At 42.4% G+C, this 24,090-nt stretch overlaps 1 protein-coding gene across 4 annotated transcripts in view; it reads right to left on the reverse strand.

Moving 5' to 3' along the window:
* Positions 1–24,090, reverse strand: part of PHF2 (PHD finger protein 2) — a 275,856-nt gene that overhangs the window by 101,089 nt on the left and 150,677 nt on the right. For all 4 annotated transcript variants that reach the window (XM_075833862.1, XM_075833861.1, XM_075833860.1 and 1 more), the window contains exon 3: positions 8,044–8,158. In XM_075833862.1, the coding sequence (XP_075689977.1) occupies positions 8,044–8,158 (115 nt within the window). The remainder of the gene's footprint in view (positions 1–8,043; positions 8,159–24,090) is intronic.

Here is a 24,090-nt window from a genome sequence, read left to right on the forward strand (position 1 = left end):
TCTTTGCCCATTTCACCCCAAAGAGAATTATTTTTCAGTTACTCCAGAACATTTTATAGTACATTAAATAATGCCGTGAAAAACTACAACTCGTCCCGCAAAAAACAAGCCCTCGTATGTTGATTAAAATATAAAAAAAAAGTTATGGCTTTTAGAAGGCGGGGAGGAAAAACAAAAATGAAAATCTAAAAATTATCTGCGTCTCCAAAGCGTTAAAGAGGCTCTGTCACCACATTATAAGTGTCCTGTCTCCTACATAAGGAGATCAGCGATATAATGTAGGTGACAGCAGTGCTTTTTATTTAAAAAACGATCTGTTTTCACCACTTTATGAGCGATTTTAGATTTATGCTAATGAGTTGCTTAATACCTAAGTGGGCGTGTTTTTACTTTAGCCCAAGTGGGCGTTGTACAGGGGAGTGTATGACGCTGACCAATCAGCATCATGCACTCCTCTCCATTCATTTAGTCAGCGCATAGGGATCCTATTAGATCACTATGTGCTGTCTTATACTAACACATTAACAATACTGAAGTGTTTAGACAGTGAATAGACATTCCCCGGGATGTCTATTCACAATCCCTGCACTTCGTTACTGTTTCTGTGGTAGTTACAGCCGAGGAAGCGTGATCTCACTGTAACCTGTCATTTACAGCGTAAACTCGCAAGATTACGCTTGCTCTGCTGTAAGTACCACAGAAACAGTAACGAAGTGCAGATATTGTGAATAGACATCCCGTGGAATGTCTATTCACGGTCTAAACACTTCAGTATTGTTAATGTGTCAGTATAAGACAGCACATAGTGATCTAAAAGGATCCCTATGCGCTGACTAAATGAATGGAGAGGAGTGCATGATGCTGATTGGTCAGCATCATACACTCCTCTGTACAACGCCCACTTGGTCTAAAGTAAAAACACGCCCACTTGGGCATTAAGCAACTCGTTAGCATAAATCTAAAATTGCTAATAAAGTGGTGAAAATAGTAATGCTTTTTATTTAAAAAAAACTATCTGTCACCTACATTATAGCGCCCAACTCCTTATGTAGGAGATAGGGCACTTATAATGTGGTGACAGAGCCTCTTTAAGCTTCATTTTACTGGGAAAAAAAAAATGCTTTTAATCATCTCTAATTCTCCTACTCTCTTTTTTTCATACATGTGAGAAGTTGTTTAGGACTAGAAAGAAGTGTCTTTTATTTTCCCAGAAAAAGCACCACTTTTGTCCATTGACTGTGCCTGGTATTGCAGCTTGGACCTATTTACTTAAACGGGATTGAGCTGCAATACCGACACGTCCTATGGATAAGACCGGCGGAGATCCTAGAAACAACCTTTTTTTAATACTGGACAACCCCTTTAAGGTTTGTGAGACGATAAAGCTCCAGGCAGGTGTCTACTTACATCCATGAAATAAATCAATGACATCACCTGATGACTGATGACTTAAGCTACGTTCATATGGGGTGGATACGCTGCGTAAAAGGTACACAGCTTATCCGCCCTCGCAACCGCAGGGAATTCCGTCCGAAAAACTGCACCACGGTGTATAAAAGAGTATCCGGCACACCAATTTTGAAACAAAAGGTATTTTTATTATATTGTTTTTAATGCCAGTGGCAGAATGCGACGTTTCAGTCAAAGTGACCTTCATCAGGCACTGAGCCGTGCTGGAAAACTGCATGGACGAGCGCTTGTGGTGCGGATAGCGGCTGGCTAGTTAGAACGGCTCATGTGTTTTCACATGTTGCATTTTTGAACTGTTGGGGGGAAAATCTAAAAAAGCAAGCGTTTTTTTAAATTACCTATGCATTTTACAAAGTGTTTCAGCTGTAATCCAGTTTTTAATTTACTAGTCAGAGGTTTACAGCTGAAACACTTTGTAAAACGCACAAGTAATTAAAAAAAACTGTTTGTTTTTTTTAGATGTGTTTATCTCCCCAGTTAAAAAAACACAACATGTGAACCCAGACTAAGGCCCCATGCACACGACCGTATTTTTCATCCGTAATTACGGACCCATTAATTCCTATTGGTCACGGACACCTTTCAGTATTTTTACTGATGGGTGTCCATGCTGAAAAAATTATAGGACCGGTCCTATTCTTGTCTGTAATTACAGCACGGACTCTCCCATAGAAGCCTATGAGCGCTTATAGTAAATACGGACAGCTACGGATGTGCATCCATATACCTTCCGTATTTACGGAAACGTCGCTATGCAACATGTTGGTGACATCATTTGCAGCCTCCCTCTATTTTACAGACCTGTATATACAGATCAAATATGGATGCAACATGGACTGTATTTACGGACACCCTCAGTTCCCGTGTACACGTCCGTATTTCATCTATCCGTAAATACTATCCGTAAATACGGATCTGTAAGCATCCGTATTTTATCCGTATATACGGAAGGGTGTCAAGAGGAAGATGAGAGACACCGGACCCAACAATGCAGACGAGCTGAAGGCCACTAACAAAGCAACCTGGGCTTCCATAACACCTCAGCAGTGCCACAGGCTGAACGCCTCCATGCCACGCCGTATATACGGATCCATAAAAAAGAGGAAGGCTGCTAATGAATCACCACAAAAAAACTGCAGTATCTGCTATTCGTTGCAGGATTTAAACAAAAAAAGCGCGATTACGCAAATACAATTGACATGCTGTGGATTAAGAAAACGTCAATTTCTGAGCGTTTTTTTCTGCTAATCATTTAAGCAGCGGGTGGATGAAATTTGTTCAAATCTCATCCACTTTGCTGCTACTGTATCATGCTGTGGAATTTGCGCAACTAAATCCGTTGCGGAAAATCCGCAGTATTTCCGCTATTGTGAATTTACCCTAAAAGTATATTCCTGCTGAATGTTGTGTTCGAAGTTTCTTTCTTTTATCATCTACGGTTCTGTTTACATTCTGAGCCAAACATTCAAATCAATTCCTTTCCAGTTGGGCAGGCAGATGAGAGCGGAGCAACTTCCCTTTCAGAAGATCTGCCAGACCCCCCTGCCAGGAAGACATCTGTGGTCAGATGGCGGCTCTTCACAATCCCCATGCTGCACTCTGAAACCCGCACACAGAAGCCACTAGTTGAATGAGGGTTTAATCTCATCAAGAAAACAGTTACTCGCTGCTGACACAAAACTGCGGAATTAGGGAGATTAATAGAGAGGAGTCGGGATGAGACGCCCACAGAGACACGTTCCTGATTTCAGGTTCATAAATACAGTCCTACATCGTTTCTTTGCACCACCATAAATATATAGCAGGCAGCGTACATAAATGCTATAGAAATATACAAATATATCCGCCATAGGTACTGGCAAGAGTAGCGCAGCATTTCAGCATTATTCTTTACGATATAATGACCTTTATGGAACTCCCAACACACCCAAAATACGTCAGCACCGTTAGGATCTGTAGTAAGAAAGCCGCGTCTATGTGAGCCTAAGAAATGGACGCCAGCTTCACATAAGGAGGTGAAATGGAAAACGATAGCAACTATTGCATCCTAAAAGTAAAAAGCGCCTAAAAAAAAAAAAAAAAAAAAAAAGGGAAAGACTGAAAGGTACTCACAGAACTATTTCTTTAAAAAAAACAAACATATAGGTGCATTTTGCTTCCCCACATTGAAGTCACCGTCCAGGGAGGGAGCAAGCTGCAGTTGAAAAGGAAAAAACAACAAAAACAACACAAAAACAGCAGCAGTGACAGGACAACTATAAGGGTATGTTCACACGCTGAGTCAAAAACGTCTCGAAATACGGAGCTGTTTTCAAGGGAAAAAACCGCTCCTGATTTTCAGACGTTTTTTGTGCAACTCGCGATTTTCGCTGAGTTTTTTACGGCCGTTTTTGGAGCTGTTTTCAATAGAGTCTATGGAAAACGGCTCCAAAAACGTCCCAAGAAGTGTCCTGCACTTCTTTTTTGCGGCCGTTTTTTTACGCATAAAAAAAACGCTGTGAAAAACGCTCCGTCAGAACAGAACGCCGTTTTCCCATTGAAATCAATGGGCAGATGTTTGGAGGCGTTCTGCTTCCGATCTTTCGGCCGTTTTTAGGGCGTTTACGGCCCGAAAAACGGCCGAAAATAGGCCGTGTGAACATACCCTAACGGATCCACTTTCAAACAATCCCATTATCTTATAATGGGGTTTATCAGGTTTCTGATGTTTATGGCTGCAAGAATAACCCTGCACACTACACTATTCTTGCCGTCAAAAACCCAGTAACCGATTAAAAAAAGAATTAGATAATTGCATTATGTTGTTATAAAAAAAAAAATCCAAACAAAAGCTGGTAGTTCTTTGACTTTTGAACTACCCCCTTCCTTATCGACTGGATATGTCAACCGGAAGGAAGCCCAATGATTCAGAAAGTAGAGGTGCATGGTACCAGGCAGGAAGCGTCTGTGCAGACATGGGCACCCTCCAGCCCAATGAGCACACTTGGCAATTTGAGCGTACACACACCTCGTAATGATGCCTATGGGGTATAAATGGCAGTAGTGACTCAGCACACATACATCAGCGCAGCTACTCCTGAGATTGCCCATATCCTACAGCCATACATACATATATATATATAAAAATGGTAAATTGATGTCCATACAGACGGAATATTTTTGAGGTTACTGGCCCTTTGTGAAAATAGCATAACCTTTAGGCCTCGTTTACACGAGCGTGATGTACGTGCGTGCGACGCACGTGCTTTTCACGCGTGTCGTACGCACCTATATTAGTCTATGGGGGCATGCAGACAGTCCGTGAGTTTTGCTCAGCGTGAGTCCGCTGAAAAAAACTCACGACATGTCCTATCTTTGTGCGCTGTTCGCGCATCACGCACCCATTGAAGTCAATGCTTGAGAAAGGCTCACACCGAGCTGAAATGTTGCACACACGTGGAATAAAAGGATCTTCATCCAAATATTTGGTAGTGCTGCCTCATTTTCTTTTTGTCCTGATTGAGGGGTCACTTTTGGACTGTGGCCTAGGAGGCGTGCACCCGCTTTAGAAAAATCATCCTGTGCTGCTGATTTGCATCTATCCATTGAAGTCAATGGGTGCGTGAAAACCACGCATGCCGCACGGAAGCACACATGCCGCACGGAAGCACACATGCCGCACGGAAGCACACATGCCGCACGGAAGCACACACAGACTATGCCCCCATAGACTAATATAGGCACCACGTGCTTTTCTGTTTACAAACATCCAAACGGAGTGTCATAAGGATGGCGGCTGCGAGAAAATCTCAGAGCCGCCCATTATACGCTGATGACACACGGAGCTGTCAAGTGCCTTTTGCGCACGCAAAACGCCGCGTTTTTTACGTGCGCAAAACGCAAACGCTCGTGTAAATCAGGCCTTAGTAGTAGAGCTGTTTCTATAGAAAAAGGCCTCTGTAAATGTTCTCAATGCTGTGAAGACACGGAGATTTATATTGTAAATGGTACAAACAATGAAAATGTAATTTTCCTGGATGGAGTTCTACCAATTCAAGGGCATGCAGCTGGCACGGATACTGTCTGACTGGCAGAGTATACAAATATTAGATTATTTTTTTTTACACCCGTTTTAGAAAATGTTTGCATTTTTTCTCCATAAATAACCCCTGCTTATATGTCATTTCTACTTTACATACGACACTGATGGGAGACGGACGAGGGTCCCGTAGACCGCATGATAAAATACCTCACGCTTTGGTTATCGCACTTGTCTACGTGATTATTTCAAAATCAGAAGAATTTGACAAGTGTTAAATTTGTTCTTTTCTATTTTACCTGTTGATGTGAATCTGTCGCATTTTAAGATCCACTTTAGATTTTACACCTTGTATGGAAATAATTCTTTCAGATGAGAGATGATATAAGCGAGACACAGCTGCAACCTCCTCAACGCAGGACTTCTTTTCTTTTCAGAAGTCTCTTATCGATCTTAGGCCCACATAAGACTGCCGTATCTTACGCCCAAAAAGGAATCGGCATACAATTTATTTCTAGCATTCAGAATTACGCATCTTGCGGAATCGCATATCCGCTTATTTCATTTGATCATTTTGAGGATTTTACAAATTTCCATTCCCGACCAGACATTATACAGTTACGGAGTTCTTCTGCCTTTTCCTCGAATTAAGCGCAATAAAGGAATGTAAATCATGAAACATCCCTAGAGAGCAATCAGTTTGCTCTCATTCTACGTTTCTTAGTTAATTTGATTTATGGTGTGTATTCAAGAGTCGTGAACTCGCTCTAGGTTGCGACAGTAAAGTCATACACGCAGCTGACCTGTTGCCCGGGCGGCCGCGGTGTCTCCGTAGCTTCTCTCATGCTGCTCCTGATCACCCCACCTCATGCCACGAACATCACTCAGTGAGAACATCCTGAATCCCCGGCATGGCCCGGAACGTAATACATCTGTGATCATTTCTGGCCGACTTGATCTCGGTGTGTGGTATAAAAGGGCCACTATAGTTGGCACAGTTGCTCGAGCACTTCTGTGATTGGCACATTTGTATGGGGACGTTTTAGGCTGTCACAATTGTTTGGACACTATTGTAAGGGTATGTTCACACAGGTCTTCCAAACGTGGATATCAAGGGAAATGCGCGTCAGAAATCTGCGTGTGCTTGTGGATTGTTTATGTCGATTTCCAGTGTGATGTGCAGTAGATTAGCCCCATGCAATGTGCAATCCCCTTGTAAAAATCCACCAGCTTTTCCGGGCCAATAAGTGACATGTCACTTATTGACAAGGATTTTAAATCTGCGTGCGAAAGTTCGATGCAATTTGAACTGCCAGGTGGCTTTTCCATTAAAGTCAATAGAAAGCAGTTTGTGAGCGCAAGAAATCTGTGAAAAAGTTCATCGTTGTCTGGAGATTATAACCAGGTTTGATTTTGGAAGCACTGAGACAGGCCTGATCTCAGTGCTTCCAAAATCAAACCTGGTTATAATCTCCAGACAATGATGAACTTTTACACGGGCCAATAATCGGGCAAACGAGCGTTCATATGATCGCTTGTTCCCGATCACTGCCCTGTGTAAACAGGGCAATGATCAGTCGATGAACGCGAAAACGCTCATTTATGCCACATTAAATATTGTCGTTGTTGGCAGCACATTTCCCTATGTAAACAGGGAGATGTGCTGCTGACATGACAGAAATGTATGGGGACGAACGATCGTAGTAACGATCGCTCGTCCCCATACATAACCAATCATTGAGGTTTGTGAAAGAAGCAAACGAGCGCCGATCAACGAGTGGTCAGGTTGATAGGCGCTCGTTTTCACTGCCCATATCGGCCTGTGTAATAAGACCCTTACTGTGTATTTATGTGTAATTATATAGTAGAAATTTGTTAATGCCGGTTTGTTTCTTTTTCGAAAACAAAGAAAACCCTTAACCTCCTGTTTCATATACTGGCTGAGAAAACATCTAGATAACCTAAGTAAGCAAGAAGTAAATCACCGGGTACATTAAGCTGGCCATGCCTACAGAATGGTTGTTGGTCAAAGGACATTTTTGGTGGCAATGAAAACGGACAATCTCTAACAGGCCATGGAGATGAACGACTGGCAGAAGAAAGTCCAACCTTTTGGTTTATTCTGCTTGAGGTCAGAAGCGCTATGGTATCTGATAGCCCTTAGACATTAGATTATTGGCAGATCCCGTAGCGAAAATTAGTCCACGGCTACATGACAGTCTTTGTTGAGGGAATTCTGAAAGGTATTACTATCCTGATGCCAATGTAGGCAATTTGGCAAAATGTTAGGGAAACCATCCACTCTTTGTTTGACTGTCTTAGATTTTCTGTATTGTAGCCATATCAGTGGGGAAAGCCTGTATGGACGACCTTATCCACACAAGATGTTTCTATATTAAAACCCATTACCCCAGCAGTTAACATCTACTTTATTATATGAATGTAATTTGTGACAATATTACATGGTTTATCGGACCACAGCCGGGAGAGTTGCTGCGGTTGTTCAGTCTCTGTACCGCCATCTTAACGTGACTACAGATTAGTGTTTCTTTTACCTTGGAAAGGTTCGACTTCGGAGCTCTTTAATGAAGACTTGACTGCCATTTTGAACCGGTTTGACGTCTGTAGCCTGTCCCGTGTCATGTTTGTGCAAATTTCTTTTCTTTTTTACTAGGAGAAACCAGAAAAAAAAATATTATGCTTCCCTCCAAGTGAAGAATAGTAATAGTGATAAGAAATAAGGTCTGAAGACATGAAGCTTCCTTGTAGGTTGACGTTTAGCATACATTGTGCTGTAAAACAGGTTTTTAAAATACAATCCAAAAAGATAAAATCATCAAATGTTAATATTGAAAGGATTATATAACTACATTTCCTAAGTAGTTGCTATACATTGAGAATAGTGATGCCATACCTTACATTTTTTATTTTTTTTAAATCTGATAAAACAGCCTGTGCTTGCTGATGGACAGACAGGGAAGCCACTGAGGAATGGAATAACTTAATTTTTTTTTTACAATCCTCTGGCTTGTAAAGGGATTAATTGCAATAGTAGAAGCATATAAGGGAATTGTAATCTATGCAATTCATTAATATAGAAATGGAGAACCTTTAAAGTGATTGTCTTCCTTTTAACACCATGTCATCTATAGGTTCAACATTATGTAACACTTCATTTCTTAATACATCTTTATAGGGGTAGGAGTATTGTTTTTCTGGCACAGAACTCCAAACCCCATGTATAGACAAAGAAATACATTATACAATTCTACCTGCAACCGCCAATAGAGGGAGCCTAGGAGCTTACTGCATACAGTAAATACAATGAACTCAATAATACAACAGTCTGCAGTAAGTTTATAGGCTCCCCCTTGAGACAAGTGCAAGCAACCAGAATTGCATTATTTAATTTTAGGATGTGTCCCCCCTTACCTTTGCTTGAATTTGTTAAATGCTATGTAAACCTTTGAATGGCACGCAGGACCCGCTTTTACTGAACCCATTAGTCCGCGGACCTGACGTGAGCAGGATTTAGCGAATTATTTAGCAGCTGTATCTCAAAAAGTAAAAAATTATTTTTAATAAAAAGGCTGCTTCATTCGCCATAAAAAGGATGCTCTCTATCTCAACATACTGCTGACATTTTTAAAGGCTGCCATGTGGAAATTGGAATTCCCTATGACTGCCCTGATCTGTTATACAAACCGCTCGAAAAGAAAGCAATTTGGCTAACAGATATATATTGGAGAATTGATGATAATATATGGTTCAAAGTGGCTCCAATATGGTGCTTCAATAAAGAAAGAGACCTGAAGCTTTACTGGGATACACAGATGCATTGTCATTTTAGCAGCCACATCTCGTGAAATCAATATAATAAATTATACTTGGGTGATATTTATTTTATGGATAAAAATACACAGACATTGTAAGTCATTACAGGCATCCAACATGATAAACTGCAGCATTTTATATTGTGCTCCATCGCTGAGGATACGTGGATCAATGCAGAATATGACGTCCTATTTTCTGTTTTGTGCAGAATTTTACATATTATATATAATCCAATACAAAATAATTGCTGTTTTCCAAATCAAGCCACAAAACCTTTGAGAAAATATTAAAACTATACAGAAATGTATTAAATATAAAGTCAAAAGAGGTCAAATGCGAAAATTTCAATGAAAAGTAAGCTTTACTTGTGTCGATATGTATATACAACGAATACGTTTTTGTTTTTTAATTTTGATAATAGCTGAAGCAATTAATTTGAAAGTAAGGTAAAGCTTAAAGAGGCTCTGTCACCAGATTTTGCAACCCCTATCTGTTATTGCAGCAGATCGGCGCTGCAATGTAGATTACAGTAACGTTTTTATTTTTAAAAAACGAGCAGTTTTGGCCAAGTTATGACCATTTTCGTATTTATGCAAATGAGGCTTGCAAAAGTACAACTGGGCGTGTTGAAAAGTAAAAGTCCAACTGGGCGTGTATTATGTGCGTACATCGGGGCGTGTTTACTACTTTTACTAGCTGGGCGTTGTGTATAGAAGTGTCATCCACTTCTCTTCACAACGCCCAGCTTCTGGCAGTGCAGACACAGCCGTGTTCTCGAGAGATCACGCTGTGACGTCACTCACAGGTCCTGCATCGTGTCAGACGAGCGAGGACACATCGGCACCAGAGGCTACAGATGATTCTGCAGCAGCATCGGCGTTTGCAGGTAAGTCGATGTAGCTACTTACCTGCAAACGCTGATGCTGCTGCAGAATCAACTGTAGCCTCTGGTGCCGACACGATGCAGGACCTGTGAGTGACGTCACAGATCTGCACTGCCAGAAGCTGGGCGTTCTGAAGAGAAGTGGATGATACTTCTATAAACAACGCCCAGCTAGTAAAAGTAGTAAACACGCCCCGATGTACGCACATAATACACGCCCAGTTGGACTTTTACTTTAAACACGCCCAGTTGTACTTTTGCAAGCCTCATTTGCATAAATACGAAAATGGTCATAACTTGGCCAAAAATGCTCGTTTTTTAAAAATAAAAACGTTACTGTAATCTACATTGCAGCGCCGATGTGCTGCAATAGCAGATAGGGGTTGCAAAATCTGGTGACAGAGCCTCTTTAAAGGGGTTGTGCACTTTGAACAATGCCTCCTTGCTAGGACGATCCTTTGGCAATAAGTTCATCACAAGGTTCCTTACTCCTGGAAACTTTATTCTAAATGAACACGTTACGGAATTTGGTACGGAAAATCTGCATTAAAACCGCAGGTAAACACAGGTAGTTCCGCAGTGCGTTTTTACATTTTGATTCAGAAATAGGTGCGTTTTTATGCTGTGGATTTCAGTGTGTGTTTTTTTTTTTGGTTGTTTTATTTTAAACTAGTCAAGTACAATTCACAAGCGGAAACGCAAGATAAATTGACATGATGAGGGTTTTAAAATGTGCACCGCAGGTCAATATACGTACAGGAAAAAAAACGCAACGTGTAGATGAGATTTCTTGAAATCTCATTTACTTTGCTGGAACTGTATTACGCTGCGGATTAGCTGCATGAAAATACGCACGGCAAATCTGCAAGGAATACGCATTGTGTGCATTTGGCATTAATGATCAGCTGTATTCTATAGGAGAACATGGCGGCAGTTGTTCAATTTCTCTACAGTGCCACCGCAGGGGTAATGAAGCATTACACACTTCCTGAGTAAAAGAAACTCTTTAGAGCCATTCTTATCTCTGGCGAATAGACGAGGGTCCTGAGTGGGGGAACCCCTCTATTAATTCAGAAATCCTTAATAGGAGCTTCGAAAATATAGCATTGCCCAGTGCTCATTGAAGTCAATAGGCTCTCCATGTAATACATGGAGGTGTGGGGTCCTCCAGAGTGATAGACATTCTTTACAGCCACTTTGGCCAATAGATGAAAGTCGGGGACTGCGGGCACCCATCTGTTAACCCCTTAATGGCAGCTCAATTTTGGCCTTAAGAACGAATAGATTGTGAAGAGGCAAAAAAACGGAAAACAATCAGTCAGCAATAACCTTTTTATTTTTAGGGCTACGTAGATATTTAAGGCCTTGTGTTTCGTGGGACAAGTCGTTTATTTTTAAGGCATCATTTTCGGCCACATAAATGGTAGGGATTCATTTATATACATTTTTATAATGGTGGAATGCATTGGAAAAGCAATTCCTCAACCTCAGAAGATTGATCCCTCTGATACCCAACTAGTGCCTGTCCACACTCACCATGGAAATATCAAAATAATACATGCATTTATTTCATCTGCGGCTGGTCTAGGCACCAGATTCTGCTACCATCTTATAGATGGCAGGTGCTGCTTTCACAGTGATTCATAACTTGTGTGACTGTCAGTTTGTTCAGGCAGCTAAGAAGCAATTTATCGTGGGGCACGCACACTACTACACGAAATACGTCAATCTGGGCCTGCTCTAACAGGAGCTATCAAACATAGATGTGAATCAATAAAAAAGTAATTAAAGAGCAATTCTAGTGATGCCATAAAAAGTGCATATATGCCTGAAGTATTAGGCTATGTTCCCATTGCAGTTAAGCAATACATATGGTGTATCTGCCAGGAAAATAGCCGAGGCATATGCCAAATGTATCCATAGGTCTCCATTCGATGGACGGATGACAAAAGGGTGCTCTTTTGGCATTCGACCATCTAGTATACCTTGTTTAAACTTTACAGAAAAGTGTAAGAAATGTATACCGTGTGGTAGAAGTTTTCTTTTTTTTTAGCATGGGAGCCAATTGGCAACGTATGCCACTGTATGCCTATATGCTGGCATACATCACTGCCTTCCGTCAGAGATATATTTTAAGAAATTTTCTTAAATGTACACCTCCGACGGAAGGCTCAAATGCAAGGGGAATAGAGACGAAGATTGTAATGCAAACTGTTGTGTTTTTTGTTGCTACTTATTCTTTTAGGTCTCCCTTTCCTCTTCTACACACTGAATAGCTAAAACTAGAACGGCAATGAGGAGAAGTCTGCTGCTGAAGGTGAGACAATGTCCTCCTTCTACTACATCACCCAGGAACAACTGACAGAACCTGCAGTCCTCGAGGCGCATTCAGTGCTGGATTTACACTGTCCAGTTATATTAAAACCACCTGAACAATACTGCATAGGTCCACCTCCTGCTACCAAAACAGCGGACACGTGAAGAAACGGACTCCACAAGAACTCTGAAGGTGTCCTGTTGTGTCTGTCAAGACGTAAGTATGCAGCAGATCCTTTAACCCCTTCCCTCTTTAGCCACTTTTGACCTTCCTGACAGAGCCTCATTTTTCAAATCTGACATGGGTCACTTTATGTGGTAATAACGTCGGAATGCTTTCACCTATCCAAGCGATTCTGAGATTGTTTTCTCGTGACACATTGCACTTTAAGTTACTGGCAAAATTTGCTCGATATGTTCAGTATTTAATTGTGAAAAACACCAAAATTTAAATGTATCGGCTTGTAAAACAGGAAGTTATACCACACAAAATTGTTGCTAATTAACATCCCCCATATGTCTACTTTAGGTTGGCATCGTTTTTTTGAACATCCTTTTATTTTTCTATGACATCACAAGGCTTAGAACTTTAGCAGCAATTTCTCACATTTTCAAGAAAATTTCAAAAGGCTATTTATACAGGGGCCAGTTCAGTTGTGAAGTGGCTTTGAGGGCCTTATATATATTAGAAACCCCCAAAAAGTCACCCCATTTTAAAAACGTCACCCCTCAAAGTATTCAAAACAGCATTCAGAAAACGTCTTAACCCTTTACACATTTCACAGGAATTAAAGAAAAGTAGAGGTGAAATTTACAAATTTCATATTTTTTTGCAGAAATAAATTTTTAATACAATTTTTTTTATAACACAGAAGGTTTTACCCACATGTGGCCGTAGCGTGCTACTGGACTAAAGCACCGGCCTCAGAAGCAAAGTAGCACCTAGAGGATTTTGGGGCCTTATATTTGTTAGAATATATTTTAGGCACCATGTCAGGTTTGAAGGGCTCTTGCGTTGCCAAAACAGTCAAAATCCACCAAAAGTGACATCATCTGGGAAACTACACACCTCAAGGAAATTATCTAGGGGTATAGTGAGCATTTTGACCGCACAGGTTTTTTACAGAAATTATTGGAAGTTGGCCGTGAAAATTAAAATCAACATTTTTTCAAAGAAAATGTAGGTTTAGCGTTTTTTTTTTCTCATTTCCACAAGGACTAAAGGAGAAAAAGCACCGCTAAATTTGTAAAGCAATTTCTCCCGAGTAAAACAATACCCCACATGTCGTAATAAACAGCTGTTTGGACACACGGCAAGGCTGAGAAGGGAAAGAGCGCCATTTGGCTTTTGGAGCTCAAATTTAGCAGGAATGGTTTGAGAGGCCATGTCACATTTACAAAGCCCCTGAGGGGACAAAACAGTGGAAACCCCCCACAAGTGACCGCATTTTAGAAACTACACCCATTGAGGAAATTATCTAGGGGTATAGTGAGCGTTTTGACCCCACAGGTTTTTTGCATAAATTATTGGAAGTAGGCCTTGAAAATGACAATCTACATTTTTTCAAAGAAAATGTAGGTTTAGCTAATTTTTTCTCATTTCCACAAGGACTGAAGGAGAAAAAGCACCACAACATTTGTAAAGCAATTTCTCCCGAGTAAAACAATACCCCACATGTGGTAATAACCGGCTATTTGAACACACGGCAGGGCTTAGAAGGGAAAGAGCACTATTTGGCTTTTTGAGATCACATTTAGCAGGAATGGTTTGCGGAGGCCAGGTCACATTTGCAAAGCCCCTGAGGGGACAAAACAATGAAAACGCCCAAAAAGGGACTCCATTTAGGAAACTACACCTCTTGAGGAATTCATCTAGGGGTGTAGTAAGCATTTTGACCCCACAGATGTTTCATAGAATTTATTAGAATTCGGCAGTGAAAATAAAAACAATCCTATTTCTTCAATAAGACGTAGCTTTAGCGCAAATTGTTTCATTTTCTCAACAAATAAAGGAAAAAAAGAACCCAACATTTGTAAAGCAATTTCTCCCGAGTACGGCAATACCCCATATGTGGTCATAAACTGCTGTTTGGTCAAACGGCAGGGCTCAGAAGGGAAGGACCGCCATTTGGAGTGCAGATGTTGCTGGATTGGTTTCTGGATGCCTGTGGGCCCAAAACAGTGGAAACTCCCCAGAAGTGACCCAATTTTGGAAACTACACCCCTCAATGCATTTACCTAGGGGTGTAGTAAGCATTTTAACCCTGCAGGTGTTTTGTAGAAATTAGTGTGAACTCGATGTTGCAGAGTGAAAATGGGATTTTTTTCCATAGATATGCCAATATGTGGTGCCCGGCTTGTGCCACCATAACAAGACAGCTCTCTAATTATTATGCTGGGTTTCCTGGTTTTAGAAACACCCTACATGGGGCACTAATCTTTTGCCTGGACATTCGACCAGGCTCAGGAGTGAAAGCGTACCATGTCAAATTGAGGCGTAATTTGGCGATTTACAAAGTATTGGTTCACAACTGCAGAGGCTGAGATGTGAAATAATAAAAAGAAACCCCTGAGAAGTGACCCCATTTCGAAGCTACACCCCTCACGGCATTTGTTAAGGGGTGTAGTGAGCATTTCACCCCACAGGTCTTTTCCATAAATGAATGCACTGCGGATGGAGCAAATTAAAAATTTATATTTTTCCCTAGATATACCATTCAGTGGCAAATATGTCATGCCCAGCTTATGACGCTGGAGACACACACCCCAAAAATTGTTAAAAGGGTTCTCCCGGGTATGACGATGCCATATATGTGGCAGGAAACTGCTGTTTGGGCACGCTGTAGGGTTCAGATGGGAGGGAACGCCATTTGGCTTTTGGAGAGCGGATTTTGCTTGGTAGTAGATTTGTTTAAGTATTGCTGGTGTTTTCATTTATAATGTGGGGGTACATGTAAGCCGGGTGGAGTATATAAGGGGCATAGTCAGGTGGTATAATAATGGGGTAAAAAAAAAACAATAAAATGATCCATAGATGTGTGTTAAGCTGTGAAGAAATCCTTTCTGCACAGGCCGGTGTTGCACTGATATATGGCGTCCTTTCTTATCCCCCTTTTGGTCCACACTCCGCGCCTTTGCAGTTTGGGGAATTTTGCTGGGAAGTGTTGTCCTGGTATAATACGGGCACCGTCGCTTCCAGCAGATATGTTTGGGCCCTCCCTTTCCTGGTTCCCTAATTTTAGGTCCTTGATAAATCGCCTCTTCAAACAGAAGAAATGTTCCCCTCGGGCTGCACAACTGCATATTTTTTATTTTCTGACTTATTGGAGCCATAACTAATTTTATATTTTCATAGACGTAGTGGTATGAGGGCTGTTTGTTGCGGGACGAGCTGTAGTTATTATTGGTACCATTTTGGGGTACATGCGACTTTATGATCACCTTTTATCCTATTTTTTGGGAGGCCAGGTAAACAAAAAAACGCAATTCTGGCATAGTTTTATTTAGTTTTTTTTATACAGCGTTCACCATGCGTTATAAATTACATGTTATCTTTATTCTGCGGGTCAGTACGATTCTGGCGATACCTAATTTATAGCACTTTTTTATGTTTTACAACTTTTTGCACAATAAAACTACTTTTGTAAAAATAATGTATTTTTTCTGTCGCCAAGTTGTGAGAACCATAACTTTTTCATTTTTTTGTCGACTGAGCTATATGAGGGCTTGTTTTTTGCGAGACGAGCTATAGTTTTTATAGGTACCATTTTTGGAATATGTGCGACTTTTTGATCACTTTTTATTCCTATATTCATAGGGCAAAGTGACCAAAAAACAAACTCTGGTATAGTTTTTTACGGGTTTTTTTTACGCTGTTCACCGTGTGAAATAAATAATATAATATTTTGATACCTCAGGTCATTACGGTCGCGGCGATACCAAATACGTATGGTTTATTCTTTTTTTTTCAATAATAAAGGACTTGATAAGAGTAAAAGGGGGTTGTGTTTTATTTTATTACTTGAAACTTTTTTTTTTTTCACTTTTTTTATACTTTTTTTGACACTTTTTCTCAAGTCCCACTAGGGGACTTGAAGGTCCAGCTGTCAGATTTATTTTTTTCTAATATATTGCACTACCTACGTAGTGCAATGTATTAGATCTGTCAGTTATTCACTGACAGCAAGTTGATTAGGCTTCGCCTCCCGGCGGGGCCTAATCGGCTTCCGTAATGGCAGAGCAGGAGGCCATTGTGTCTCCTGTTGACATAGCAGCAGTCGCCAGTCCTGATTGCCTGTCAGGGCTGGCGATCTGCTAGTAACCGCTACGATGCAGCAATCGCTTTCAATTGCTGCATCGAAGGGGTTAATGGCAGTGATCGGAACTAGCTCTGGTTCCTGCCGCTACAGGTGGATGTCAGCTGTAACATACAGCTGACTTCCACCGCTGAAGACGCCGGATCAGCTCCTGACCCGGCGCCATCTTGCCGGCAGCTACGGAAGCCGATCAGGCTCCGCCGCCTGGCGGATCTTGACCGGTTTCCGTGCTAGGCAGACCGGAGGCCAGTATTAGGCCTCCGGTTGCCATTGCAGCCACCGGAACCCCGGCAATTTCATTGCTGGGGTTCCGATGAGCTGCACTCACGTTTGAGCGCTGCACTTAAGGGGTTAACGGCGGGGATCTAAGCTAATTTCGGTCCCCGCCGTTACAGTCGGATGTCAGCTGTAAGATACAGATGAGATCCGACGATGATGGCACCGGCTCAGCTTCTGAGCCGGTGCCAAAAATTTGGCGTATGGGTATGGCAATTTGCGGGAACTCAATGCTTTCCATAACGTACCCATACAGCAAATGTCGGGAAGGGGTTAAATCCTGTAAGTTGTGAGGTGCGGCCTCCATGGTTCGGACTTGTTTATCCAGCACATCCCACAGATGCTCGATCAGACTGAGATCTGGGGAATTTGAAGGCCAAGTCAACAGCTTGAACTCTATGTTCCTCAAACAATTCCTGAAAAGCTTTTGCAGTGTGGCAGAAACATTATGCTGCTCAAAAGAGGCCACTGCCATTAGGGAATACAGTTGCCATGAAGCGGTGTACTTATGCTACAACAATTTTTAGGTAGATGGCACATGTCATAGTAACATCCACATGAATGCCAGGCAAAGTTCGGTATACTCCTATGTAAATATTCCCTTTAGAAGGCATCCTTTTCCCAGGGCTGCCTCTAAGTCCAGGCCTACTGCGCCTGTAGGAAAATCTGGCCGTGGGCACATGTATTGTAAAGCAGTGCAGCAGCTCTTGTGAGCACTGGGATTTCTCTCTGTGCTCGTAAAGCGTCCATCCAGTTATCAATCAGTTTTAATGGATGCTGCTACTTAGGCCGGATTCACACGAGTGTTGCGCATCTCGGACGTGAAAAACTTCAGTTTTTCACGTCCGAGGTGCATCCGTGACGTGATGTCACGCATCCCCCACAGATGAGAATCTATAGAGGGATGCGTGAAGCGTGAAGAAATAGGACATGTCCTATTTTCTCACGGACCCTTCACACGGTCCGTTGAAACAACGGCCATGTGAACGGCCACATTGAATTACAAAGGTCCGTGGGACGGCCGTTGTTTCAACGGCCGTCAGACAGACGTTTAACACGCTCGTGTAAATAAGGCCTTACTGATACAAGGCTCGTACTTCTTTAGAATACCTTGCCTCCCTTTGCTAACCATCCACACCACGGCTGAACTCCTGCAATAACTTGCGGGGCACACTATCCTCGTTTGCTTCTGTACCCACTGAAAGCTTCAGTCTCTCCTAAAAGCTTAGTAGCAGAGGCCTCCGAGTGGGTATGGGTGCCTGGGAGGTAGATACACTCACTCTGTGTGGCTTCAGGAGATCGCTGCAAGTTATTTCAACCGTGCAGCGGGAGCTCGGCAGCTAATAAAGTAGATTGCAAAGAGCCTTGTATTAGTAAGTACCAGCACATATTAAAATATATTTCTAACTGGGTGTATACGCTGACTGTCTCCCCGCACAGCTCTAAAGATCACATACAAACATCGCAGACTCACAAAGGCTTAGATTAGAGAGAGTAGAATGCACGGTAGTAGGGACTGCAGGAGGACTGACAGTACAGCAGAGAAATTAGAAAGGGAACGGTGTGGGGAAGCTTTAGGGTATGTGCACACACACTAATTACGTCCGTAATTGACGGACGTATTTCGGCCGCAAGTCCCGGACCGAACACAGTGCAGGGAGCCGGGCTCCTAGCATCATACTTATGTACGATGCTAGGAGTCCCTGCCTCGCTGCAGGACAACTGTCCCGTACTGTAAACATGATTATACTACGGGACAGTTGTCCTGCAGCAAGGCAGGGACTCCTAGCGTCGTACATAAGTATGATGCTAGGAGCCCGGCTCCTTGCACTGTGTTCGGTCCGGGACTTGCGGCCGAAATACGTCCGTCAATTACGGACGTAATTAGTGTGTGTGCGCATACCCTTAGGTTGCATTCTAGTTCAGGAAGAAGACTACTTTTCATAGGTGACAACCGTATTGTAAAATGTAACGGTTGTAGTCATCTTTGTTATTATACCAGGAGGACCATAGGTTCTATTAAAAAAAAAAAAAAAACATTAAAATTCAACAGAATTTATATTACGCTAGATATAGGCGACGAACCTATGACGCCCCCATGAGATTTCCTTTTTTTTGTAGGAAATTCTCTTTAACAAAAACGCTGAAGACCTTCCTGTTTCTATTGACACACACCAATCTGCGATGATATTTGAGGCTATGTAGCCTTTTGCAACCCAATGTTTTTTTATTATTGCTTTTCTAAAACAGAAAATGAAGCAACCCTATGTGTGGTCTGATATTCTTGCTAATCTACAACCAGTAGAAGAGGGGGCGGATGGAAGGGAAGAACATATGGCTGCCGGATCAGACTACACGCCGGGTTTGTTGTCAGTAACCATTTGGACACATAGGTCTGCATAGGAGCTGTAGACACAAAACCGCCGTATTATGTGAGTCAACACTATTTGAAATACAGTTTCATTTGGAGCAATGAAAAAATTGGTTTCAAAAGTGTACATTATTGCTTACGTTAACAAAATACTAAAAAAAAATAAGCAAAAAAAGAAAACTTTTTTTAGTGCAAGTGTCAAGCATCATATACCAGGTCTATACATATAAAATGGGTGAAAATGTATTCATGTAATATCTCAGCAATCATGGCTTATTCTTTAACTATATGTCCGACCAACTGCAGATTGAGGGGCTGTAAACTGATCTGCTAAACAAAGGCGATACTGTGAAATGTCTTAGTAAAGAGCCGTTGATGAGCCAGCCCAAAAAATATTGATATAATTTGAGGGAATTCTGATTTAACCCCTTCGCGCCATTTCACGTAACTGTACGTGATGGGATGTGGTCTGTTCGCGCATCTCCACGTAGTTACGTGAACGCTTTAAACTGTCACCGCACCGGGATGTGCGGCGGCAGTTTAAAACAGACGGCTGTCCGAGACAGCCTAGCAGTTGAGGATGCCGGCAGAGGACCAATCACAGCTGTCATCGGCCGGCGATGGCTGTGATTGGTCCATCAGTGCAGATGGACCAATCACAGCTTAGTGTGACGTTCCGAACAATTTAAACTTCCGCCGCACATCCTGGTGCTGCGGAAGTTTAAAAAAGACGGCTGTCAGAGACAGCCTAGCAACTCTGGATGTCGGCCGAGGACCAATCACAGCTGTCCTCGGCCGGCGATCGCTGTGATTGGTCCATCAGTGCAGATGGATCAATCGCAGCTTAGTATAATTTATTTTGACAGGTCTAACATTGCATTTTAGGAAATACGGCTGTCCAAGACAGCTTAGAAACAGGGGATACCGGCCGAGGACCAACCACAGCTGTCCTCGGCCGGCGATCGCTGTGACTGGTCCATCAGTGCTGATGGACCAATCACAGTTTATTATGACAGTTGGAGAGGGGAGTTTAGTGTAGTCTCCGTCTCTGACTGCTTCACTTCTGTCAGGGAAGCGATCAGAGAAGGAGCTATTGCTAGTGAGAGAGTAAATTAATAATTAACTATATAAATTAACCCCTGGATCACCCAGCAGCCAATCTACTGTGCCCTATACAGCTGTCATGTGCCCTATACAGGTGTCCTGTGACCTATACAGGTGTCCTGTGACCTATACGGCTGTCCTGTGACCTATACGGCTGTCCTGTGACCTATACGGCTGTGCTGTGACCTATACGGCTGTGCTGTGACCTATACGGCTGTGCTGTGCCCTATACGGGTGTGCTGTGCCCTATACGGGTGTGCTGTGCCCTATACGGGTGTGCTGTGCCCTATACGGGTGTGCTGTGACCTATACGGGTGTGCTGTGACCTATACGGGTGTGCTGTGCCCTATACGGCTGTCCTGTGCCCTATACGGCTGTCCTGTGCCCTATACGGCTGTCCTGTGCCCTATACAGCTGTCCTGTGCCCTATACAGCTGTCCTGTGCCCTATACAGCTGTCCTGTGCCCTATACAGCTGTCCTGTGCCCAATACAGCTGTCCTGTGACCTATACAGCTGTCCTGTGACCTATATATTATCTCATCGCTATCGTCCTGTGTTCTGCGCCTAATTGGGACATACCAAACTCAATCCACCTGCGTTTGACACCTGTTACCCGGGAGTTTTTGTAGCTATATTTTAAAAAATACCTTTGTTTTAGGGAATTAGTTATTCTATAAAACAAACAATAAAAAAAACACAAAAAAAAAACCTAAAAAAAATACAAAAAAAGTTTTACGTTACTTTCAACACCAGTGACACTTTATTACCAAGTTTACAGAAGAAAAAAAAAATGACTAAGCGTCTGTATACTGCCAAAGAGGCATGTGCCATGCTCTTTGAGGACTCTGATTCTGGTAGTGGGGAAGAGGTGACATTTTTAGGGTCCTCTTCGTCTAGTGACTCATCTATTGATGAAGCGCCACGTAGGCGTCCAAGGGTAGGCGTCAGTAGTGCACAATCGCAGCCCAGTACAGCTGACTCCACATGGATCCCCGCAGATAATTTTGTGCCCCAGGTGCCTGAATTCACTGCGACTCCAGGCATCAATGTAGATACCGCAGGCTTCAGTGAAATGAACTATTTCCAACTGTTCTTCACTGATGACCTTGTAAATTTGATTGTGGCACAAACAAACATCTATGCGGAGCAATTTATTTCCCGCAATCCAAATAGTTTTTATGCCAGGCCCCAAAAATGGACCCCCACAAACCCCACTGAAATCCACCAGTTCTGGGGACTTCTATTGAGTATGGGCATTACCAAAAAACCCAAGATACGTTCCTATTGGAACAGAGACATCCTTTATCATTCCCCTCTTTATTTTCTTGCCATGCCCAGGGCCCGTTTTGAAATTTTATTAAAATTCCTTCACTATAACAATAATGATGAGTGCCCACCCCCAAACGACCCCAATTATGATAGACTGTATAAAGTTAGGCCAGTAGTTGACCACTACAACTCAAAATTCAGTCAGGTCTATACGCCCCAAAAATGCCTTGCAGTGGACGAATCCCTAGTCCACTTTAAAGGCAGATTACACTTCCGCCAGTACCTGCCCAATAAAAGGGCTAGGTATGGCGTGAAGCTGTATAAAGCCTGTGAAAGTGTGTCTGGGTATACACTGCGCTTTCGTGTATATGAAGGGAAGGATTCTAAGATCGAGCCACCAAACTGTCCCCCTGTCCTGGGAATAAGTGGGAGGATAGTATGGGATTTGCTCCACCCCATACTAGACCAAGGATACCACTTGTATGTGGACAATTTTTACAATAGCGTCCCCCTCCTGAAGTGCCTTTCTGCCAGGGGCACACTGGCATGTGGCACAATTCGGCGAAATCAAAAGGGTCTCCCCAAGTCCTTTATAGAGCAGACAATGCGCTGTGGGGAAAGCAGGGCTGTTTGCTCCGAAAATTTGATGCTTGTCAAATATAAAGACAAGCGTGATGTCTTTATTTTGACCACACTGCATGCTGATCAATACACCCCAGTTCCAGTCAGAGGAGCCACAGAGCAGACCACCAAGCCTGTGTGCATCCAGGACTATAACCAATTCATGGGAGGGGTGGATCTTTCGGACCAGGTACTGCAGCCCTACTGTGCCCTAAGAAAATCTAAGGTGTGGTATAAAAAATTGGCGGTATACCTCACCCAAGTGGCCCTCTATAACGCCTTTGTTCTCTACAGAACGGCAGGGAATACGGAGACTTTCCTGGGATTCCAAGAAAAAATTATTTTAAAAAAAATTATTTTTGGAGACCAGGAAGCAGATGGCAGCAGTGAAGGTAGCAGCACTTCTGGGATCTCCAGAATAATACCTGGCCAGCATTTCCCGGGAGTACTTCCCCCCACAGAAAAAAAACAAAAACCCCAGAAAAGGTGTCGAGTTTGCTCAAGCAGAGGGATTAGGAAAGACACCACTCACTACTGTATGACCTGTCCCTCTAAACCAGGCCTCTGCATCGGAGAATGCTTCCGTTTTTATCACACCTCTGTTGATATTCGTTAAATGTAATTTTTACTACTCCAATGACATCACATCCATTCCATTTATTTCTTAAATACCGCCTGGGCATTTATTTTCCAAATTAATTTGATATCTCAATAATACAAATTCCCATTATACTCCTGGATGAATACTGTGCTTTGAAGGGTGCAATTTTATTAAATGAGGCATTTCTTGAACTTACTTTATGTTCTGGAGCCTCTGCAAACATAAGGTAGGCCTTCCCTTCTGAGCCCTACAGTGTGCCCAGGCAGCAGTTAATGGCCACATATGGGGTATTGGCCTTATCCGGAGAAATTGCACAACAAATTTTGGAGTGTTTTTTTTTTATTTTTTATTACCATTGTATAAAAGAAAAATATGAGGATAAAGCAGGAGAAGCTTTATTGGAGAAAATTAAATTCTGCATTTTCACAGCCCAGTGTTTGCAACTTCTAAGAAGCACCTTTCGAGTCAAAATGCTCACTACTCCCCTAAATAAATTCCTCAAGGAGTGTAGTTTACAAAATGGGGTCACTTTCTAGGGGTTTCCACTGTACTTGTACCGCAGTAGCTCTGCAAACACGACATGGCACCCGAAAACCATTCCAGACAAATCTGAGCTCCAAATAGCGCTACTTCTCTTCTGAACCCTGTCGTGGGTCCAAACAGCAATTTAATACCACACATGGGGTATTCCCGTAATCGGGAGAAGTTGCTTTACAAATTTTGGGGTTCTTTTTCTCCTTTATTCCTAGTGAAAATTAAACATTTCTACGTTTTCTCAGAAAAAAAGTTGATTTTCATATTCACGGCCGAATTCCACTAAATTCTGCACAAAACCTGTGGGGTCAAAATGCTAACTATACCACTAGGAAAATTCCTTGAGGGGTGTAGTTTCCAAAATGGGGTCACTTTTGGGGTGTTTCCACTGTCTTGGTCCCTCCAGGACGTTGCAAACGCGACATGTCACCGAAAACCAATCCAGCAAAATCTGGGCTCCAAAATCCAAATGGCGC

The sequence above is a fragment of the Rhinoderma darwinii genome, chromosome 7, assembly GCF_050947455.1.
Source record: "Rhinoderma darwinii isolate aRhiDar2 chromosome 7, aRhiDar2.hap1, whole genome shotgun sequence".
Lineage (NCBI taxonomy): Eukaryota > Metazoa > Chordata > Amphibia > Anura > Rhinodermatidae > Rhinoderma > Rhinoderma darwinii.